This window comes from Lepisma saccharinum, chromosome 14 (genome assembly GCF_977018435.1).
Source record: "Lepisma saccharinum chromosome 14, izLepSacc3.1, whole genome shotgun sequence".
NCBI classification, from domain to species: domain Eukaryota; kingdom Metazoa; phylum Arthropoda; class Insecta; order Zygentoma; family Lepismatidae; genus Lepisma; species Lepisma saccharinum.
The window spans coordinates 79,417,261-79,425,272 of NC_139242.1; the positions used below are offsets into that span (position 1 = coordinate 79,417,261).

The 8,012-nt window shown below is 37.0% G+C and overlaps 1 protein-coding gene across 1 annotated transcript in view; it reads right to left on the minus strand.

Moving 5' to 3' along the window:
* Window positions 1-6,691, minus strand: part of LOC145998419 (cytochrome P450 307a1-like) — a 43,421-nt gene extending 36,730 nt beyond the window's left edge. The window contains exons 1-3 of the mRNA XM_083134826.1: window positions 6,271-6,691; window positions 2,862-3,653; window positions 1,028-1,361 (exon numbers count right to left, since the gene is read on the minus strand). Coding sequence (XP_082990952.1) covers window positions 1,028-1,361; window positions 2,862-3,653; window positions 6,271-6,691 — 1,547 coding nt within the window. The remainder of the gene's footprint in view (window positions 1-1,027; window positions 1,362-2,861; window positions 3,654-6,270) is intronic.
* Window positions 6,692-8,012: the final 1,321 nt, after the last annotated feature.

Sequence of the window (8,012 nt, forward strand, 5' to 3'; positions counted from 1 at the left end):
TTTTTGGGTTATATATAGGTTCAGAAATAGTTACACAGTAAGAGTATTACAATAACACTTGCTTTAAAAATAGGTTTTCTCAACAATATTTAGTTACTGATTTTGTGCCTCTTGCTGCATACTCTTATGTAATCTTATGACCTTGAAGGTCAAATTCTGTGAGATTGTTAACTAAATGAATAGTACCTTACAAGAAAATGTATCAATATTTTTAATATATATTTTTCTCAATTCATTTGACATCCAAATTGATAAATGAGGGTGAATGGTATGGAGATACAAGTGAACTGCCACCTTCTTCCCTATAATTTTGGATGAATAGAAAATGCCTTGTCCTTCAAAGTCAATGCCTATGATACCAATATGACAGTTTACCAAATTTTTGTAATTCTAAGTTCATTTCTTCTGTTTGGATGTGTTAAAATAGCACATAATTTGCATTTTTTCATGTGAAGCAATTTTACTATGGCCCCTTTGAGAAATAGCAAGTAAAGCTTCAAGTACTTTATGGTATTTGATACTGTACCACAGTAAATTGATACTCCAGTTTGTGGACGTGTTTAGGAAGACAATTATAGTAACAAAAATACAATTATAACATATTGTGCCTTTCATTAAAATGTACTCCACTTGATTTAAAGACTGTATGGCCTGGAGCAAAATGTCTTTGCAATCATTCAGGGCTCAGAAAACCATAATCAACACAAATAAAACAAGTGCCTAATTACAGAGATAAATTCATACAAGAAATAAACACATATTACGAACGATTGTTGACAACATCGCATACATTTCACATCTGTAAAATAGAAAGCACCATGCCATAATGCTGCATGACTGCACAAATGCACAGCAGGTAAACAGAAGCAGCCGCGATGATTATTAGTGTGTTTCAAGCATTCAGTCATCAGAAGTAATTTCTTCCCGAGGTATCATATAACAGAACACGCTTACCTTGCCTTCTCTATTTCTTTTTTACTGAAATGTTAAGTTGAAAGTAGTTTTCTCACTAGAAAAAGAACTTTACCTATTACTCCTCTTCTGCAATCGAACCTTGAACGAATCCACTGGAAGGGCCAACACTCCTGGGTAGATGTGGTAGTTTTCTTGTTGGACAGGAAGGATGTCATAATCCTGAACCAGCGATGATAACAGACAGAAACTGACCAATTGTGTGACCTTGTAACCCATGCATGACCGCTTGCCCATGCCGAAAGGTAGAAAGTGATCAGGTTTAATGACACGTCCGTCCATCAAAAACCTCTCTGGCTTGAAGGCTTCAGGATCATCCCAAAGATCCTTACTTGTGTTCAGCTCATAGTTGTTAAGGAAAACCATATCGCCCTTGTTTACATGGTAACCTGAAGGAGAGACATGTTATTTTGAGACACAATGCAAACGAAACAAGTAATAATTAAATGTAGAAGGTTTTACACATCAGATAAAAGTAATGAGAAGTTCATTAATATGTTTCAGAAATATTTAATCTGGATGAACCAAGTGATTTGATGAAGCTTGCTAATAACAAAAATATGACAATTAATGTTTCTTACATTTTTAAATTTTATATTTTCACAGTAGTTTTACCAAAAATCATGCATCAAGCACTGAAATTATCTTTAACTCTTATGATTCATTATCACGACATGTGTGACTTATTTACGTATGTTTATATATTTAACCTCTTTTGGTGAATAATAGTAAAGATATATAACTAAAAAAAAATAAAAAGGTACATAACGAAAACACACTCTGCGAAAAACATTATTTATTTTCTTCCTCAACGATCATTTATTAGTTGATTAAATATTGTGGATATCACAACTTTAATGCATTTAAAGTTCACACTTGTATTATATCAAATAATATATGTTATATTATTATAATCGTTTTACATAAACCTCTGATAAAAATATGGAAGTTGTTTTGTACGAAATATGTTTTTTTACTATACACGTGTGGGATTAAAATATATGTTATTAATTTTAGTAAATGTGAATGCATGGGAAATTGAATGCGACAATAGAATAAAGATGCTTTTATAGTTGGATAGATTCACTTTTTTGGAGGTACTTGTTTGTTTAACCAATGGGGAAATTTGTTATAATATATGAGTTTCTTACATGTTGTAATGTTTACAGAATGACTGCTTAATTATCCAGATCGTACATTGTAGAGGTACTTACGACCAAAACAAATTAAAATTATTTGCATAAAAGAACACAAAATTTTACCGGAATATAATACAACGTTAAGTAAAGTAAGTGATCTGTACTCTTAATAACGTCCTTTGAAAACTAAAGAAACGAGACACATGAGTGTGGTTATTGGTTTAGGATTTTATTATTGCCGGCCGCTGGGAGGTAGTGGTTAAAGTAACGCTGTACAAAACAGGGATTCCAGGTTCAGATGACTGTATAAGGCATGGATGCATGTTTGTCGCGTATTAATTAATTAAAATTTCATCTACATCTGCGCATTAACCTGCTAATCTCTTTTTGGACCAAATGTACTATCTAGGCTAGCATGGAAACCGTGTTCATGTTTCTGTAACGGTGCTATTGTGAGCATTTCTGTGGAAGTTCCAATTAGATGCCATCTTTGGAATTATTGAATCGTGTTTGAGAGGGTCATGATAGAATTAATAATTGAATGTGAATTCAACTATCATGACGTTTAATGTAAAATAAAACAACGGAAAGCAATTATTGTGTGTTAAAAGTTCCGAAGAACGTTGTTAGACGATATAGGTACTGTATATTCGGCAGTATTAAAGATAATGACAATTTGATGTAAGAAGTTAAGACAAAGGAGATACGTATTGTGCTTGTAAATGATACGCAATCCTTGGAGATACTAACCTGCAATAGTGCTGTCGCTGTTGGCCACATGTGGCACCACAGGTGACGACGTCACTCGCAACGTCTCCAACATAACTGCATCCACATATGACATCTCTGTACGATCTTCGAGTCTAACTCTTCGCGTTCGTCCAGTGACGCTATCGACTTCTGCCTGCATTTTCCTCTGGACCTCAGGGTGCCTGACGAGTAGAGCGATGGCCTTCGTGGTGAAGTTTCCTAAAGCGGCGTGACCCCCCAGGATGTCCTCCAGGGAGAACAAGGCGGTCTCGAGCTCCATCCTCGGTTCCTGCTTGGTTTTCACGTACTCGACGAGGACGTCCAGATAGTCCTGCGTGGTGTTACCCTGCTCGTAGCTGTCCACCTTCTCCTGCACGATGGCCGAGTGCATGAAGTGTCTGATCTCGTCGCTCCAGGCTGACAGCTCCTTGAAGTGGCTCTTGAGGAAAGGTTCCAGGATGGGAATGAAGTCGGCGGCGTATCCTTGGTTCATGTCGAAGAAGATCTTGTCGAACGTTTCCACGAACTTGACGAACCTCTGGTCGCCGTGATCGAACTTCTTGCTGCAGAAGTAGTCGATGAGGATGCAGGCGCAGCTTCTGAGAACCAGGGGCTTGATTTTGATGACGCCATCCTGGCAGCTCTGGATGCTGCTCATGAAGGTCTCCAGTTCGGTGGCGATGCAGGAGTCCAGTTGATTCCAGCCTCTGGAGAAAGCTCGAGGGAACGCGTGGTTGTTCAGTTGTTTTCTACGGATTCTGTGGACATCCGACCAGTCGCAGAAGGCCAGCGCTGAAAAGTGAATTTAAAATAATACAGTTAATCTAATTTGAAAGAAGAAACCATATATAAGAAGTAGTATAATGGAAGAAAAATAATATGAGATTATTACTGCTCCCTACGATACATCTCTTTTCGTTTTCTCTGACGTTCAACTTTATGAAATGGGCAATGCTTTAACGGAAATCTGAAAACGAACGGTTATTCTAAAGCGTAACAAACACCATTGTGAGGATGTAGTGACAACGTCGATATTGTTTAAGTTTAATTTATGGCAACCTAATGATTTAAAGTAAAAAAAAAGTTCCTTCACCGGTAATCGAACTAAGGTACCTTGATTATAAGGCAATGGCCTTAACCACTAAACTATCGCAGATGCTTCCCATGATGGAATAGCAACAAATCTGTTCACCACTTTTGCTTTGAGTCCTTGAAGGAAAGAATTTAATACTTATTAACTCAGTTACAGGCTTCAGTAACTAGTGACAGCAAGAAAATACATTTAGAAAGAATCATATGTGCAATAACGTCATCAATAAAAAAATATATAAAGACTATTATCCATCCAAGAGTCAAAAAAGCAAAGTAAAATAAACCAATTCAATCAGTCGCTGATCGTCATCGTCGCGATTAGCCAAAAGTAACAGAAGCTAAATATAATAAAATACAAATAAACCAATGAACTACAATCTTTAAAGTCACTACGCAACAATACTGGAAACTAAGTCCCCTTTTTTCATCCAATTGTCCAACCCTCAAAAAGCATCACGAATATACCGTATATGTTTGTGTATGTGGAGAGGGTGTGTGTGTGTGTGTGTGTGTGTATATATATATATATATATATATATATATATATATAATATATATAATCATATATATATAATCATATACATACCGTTATCCTAATTATATATTCTTTAAAATATATATTCTTATAGCCTATTATTAAATATGAAACTGTTATGTTAAATGAAGGGGAATGTTAAATTTGTCGACCCCCGTGCCTTGTGAAACACATATTGCCCCTTGAAGTTTTTAAGCGTTTGTACTGATACTGAGATTGTATATAAATTATAAATAATAATCTATTTATTCAGATCTCTTGTTGTGATATGCATGGACCCTTAAATGATACCCGCACTATGTGACATATGGGATAATACAAGCGATACTTAGAGGTTCTAAACAATCTGCATTTGCCCAGTGGTCATATAACTGAGTTTCTTGATCAAATTTTTTAATTTATGTTCTATATTCCTGAGCAGAAATCTTTTTTCGTTTCATTGTTCATACAGAATGGGAGTTATTAATGAAATTGGTTGTACAATAGCTAAATTCATTATGAAATTGACGATTCTTACATATAAAAGTTACATAGTAATACATTTTATCAAAAAATATGAGTAACAATAAACAATGCAGCCTCGGTGGCTGAGTGGTTGTGCGCACCGAAAGTTACGGTTTTCGATTGTCTTGGTCTTGGGTGTAGTATCTCTGTGAGTGTACTCTCAACGTTTTGCCTAATCGTCACCCATCCTCGTCGTCGCAAGAATAAGTAAAATTAAATGAATACAAATACTTATACATACGTTGAAATGATTGTTACATGAGAGGGAATATTTTTTTTTGCCTCTTTCTGTCTCTCCCTGTTGCAATTGCAGAAATTTTATTTGAAGAGAATGGTGGGGGGTCAAACATTTCTAATGCCTTTGGAGAATTTTTGTTGCAAAATTAATTTGTTCTCGAAATATTAAGCTAAGATTACATTTTAATAATATATGAAGAAATTCAGCTTTTGGCAGCGGGTAAAGTTTCATTGTTTTTTACATGAAACGAGTTCACAAGAATTCTAATCACAAATCCTACAAAATATTCGATATTATATATTTAATGTTTTATATGTTTGTGAGTAAACATTAGCCAAATTGCGTTTAATGGAAGAGGAGTATCATTTTATAATTTTTCAGTCCTTACACGTTACACTATTTTATCCTACATTTAATAGAATTCGTTACCAAGAAGCAATAATATGTACCTACAGTATATTATATGTTAGAAGCAGCTCGAGAATTTCTGAAGTTCAAACATTTTCTTCACAATATAGTTTATTTCAGTTCTCAATTTTGTTTTCACTGGAAAGTTCTTTAAATTTAGCATATTGAATAAGAGTTGTTTACTAGAAATAAAATATTGTATGTGAATAATGTGGAATTTGTATCGTTATGAAAATTAACACTATATGATTACAGTATACTTCTAAAATTAAATGTTTTTTTTTCAAATGACGTTTCACAATAAAAGTTTTGGAATATCACGTGATACATTCGTAAAAAAATGGACAATAATACAATCCGACCAATATCAATTGAATCTGTCACACGAAGATAGTTGTAACTAACATTATGGCCTGGAGAGACGACAGAGATTTGGTTTTGGGAATATAGCAGTGACACGGTTGGAAGATTTCTCTGCATCGTAGAACTTCCTATTTGAGGGAAAAACGTGCAAGAGAAGGCAACAGGGGCACTTGTTTTGCTGTTTGTGTGGCATTTGTTTTTGTTGGATAGAACGTGGTTCGTGTGACCGTTTCAATTATTGACCCACGAATATCTATAAAGGTACTTACAATGCTGTCTGTTCATGTTGAAGAGTTGATTGTAACGTCGAATGTCCGGCCTTCCGTCGAAGAAGTTGCTCTTCGTCAACAGGACCTCGCGAATATTCTCCAGTCCGTTGACGATGATGCATGGTGTGGATCCCATTTGGAGCCGGAAAACTTCACCATACTTCTTGCTGAGCGCGGTGAACGCCTTGTAAGGGACGTCGTAGCCTCCCATCAGATGAAGGGAGCCAATGACGGGCCAGGGTTTGGGACCGGGAGCCGGTTTGGGACCGTCAACCGATTCCAATCGGGCTTCGGTAGCCTGCAGAAGGGTTGTCCTCTTGCCGTTGGTCGATTTCCTCCAAGTGTCCGCAGCCAAGAATGCAATAAGCATCGCAAGACCTGACAGGAGCAGGTATGTCGATGCCGTGAAGACTATTTCCATGGTGGATGTTTTTGGAAACAGAAGACTCGAGCGTCAACAACACAAGCGCAAAGTGCTGAGAGCGACAAAGCTTTCCAGGCCGACTTGGTAGAATCTAATAGAGGAACTCCTTCGCGTAGAAGGACGCCCGAGATCAGCAGACCTCCTTAGCCCGTTCAGAAGGCGTATCACCTGCGGGTCCCTTCGCCGAGAGAACCACTTTATACCGACCGCCGAACTGTCATCAATATGAAGCACATGCAAATGGCCATCGTGGCTCAGCCACTCGCGACCGGCGTTCCCGGGTACTGGGAGGAGCCATAGTGGGTGGATGCCGGCAAGGTGGAAACGGATGATGACTGTTTCATCTTCGGAGAGAAGACACGGCGACAAAAAAAGGAAAAAGAAGAAATCATGGCCACTGGTTTAAGGACAACGGAAATGTCTCGTGAACAATTGCCGTTTAGCATTAAAGGAAAACGCACCTGTAGGGCATGCAAAGATCACGTTAGGGGAAAACTGACAGAAATTCTGATGAAGGAGCATGAAAAAACGGCGTAAACAAAATTCGTCTGCCTGAAACGATATTCCGACAGGTAACATTCAGGTTGCGTGTCAATTCAAAATAGGCAACGGACTAGAGAGAGTGATTACATTTGCAACTCTCATATTTCTGGCATTGATTGTGTTCATCCAAGAACTATTTTAAAAGCTTCTTTCCTATTGCATTTACAAGAAGTATGTATAAATACATATAAGCAAGCAGGGATCCCCATACCCCCCCCGAAAGCCTATGACGCACTCCCCCCCAAAAAAGTAGAAGATTCCCCCTCCTTATGCCCAATTATTTACTCATTGTTTTGGTCAGCCAAAATTTGCGGAACACTATAATTCAGATATATTTAAGCAATTACTTTGAGTTTTGATATTGATTTAAGTAACATTTTACATAAATGATAATAACTTCTGACGTTACAAAGTTGTTGCAGCAAACGTATTGATAATTTCCTAATTTTGATTGTGTTCATCCAAGAACTATTTTAAAAGCTTCTTTCCTATTGCATTTACAAGAAGTATGTGTAAATACACATAAGCAAGCAGGGATCCCCATACCCCCCCCGAAAGCCTATGACGCACTCCCCCCCAAAAAAGTAGAAGATTCCCCCTCCTTATGCCCAATTATTTACTCAAATTGTTTTGGTCAGCCAAAATTTGCGGAACACTATAATTCAGATATATTTAAGCAATTACTTTGAGTTTTGATATTGATTTAAGTAACATTTTACATAAATGATAATAACTTCTGACGTTACAAAGTTGTTGCAGCAAACGTATTGATAAT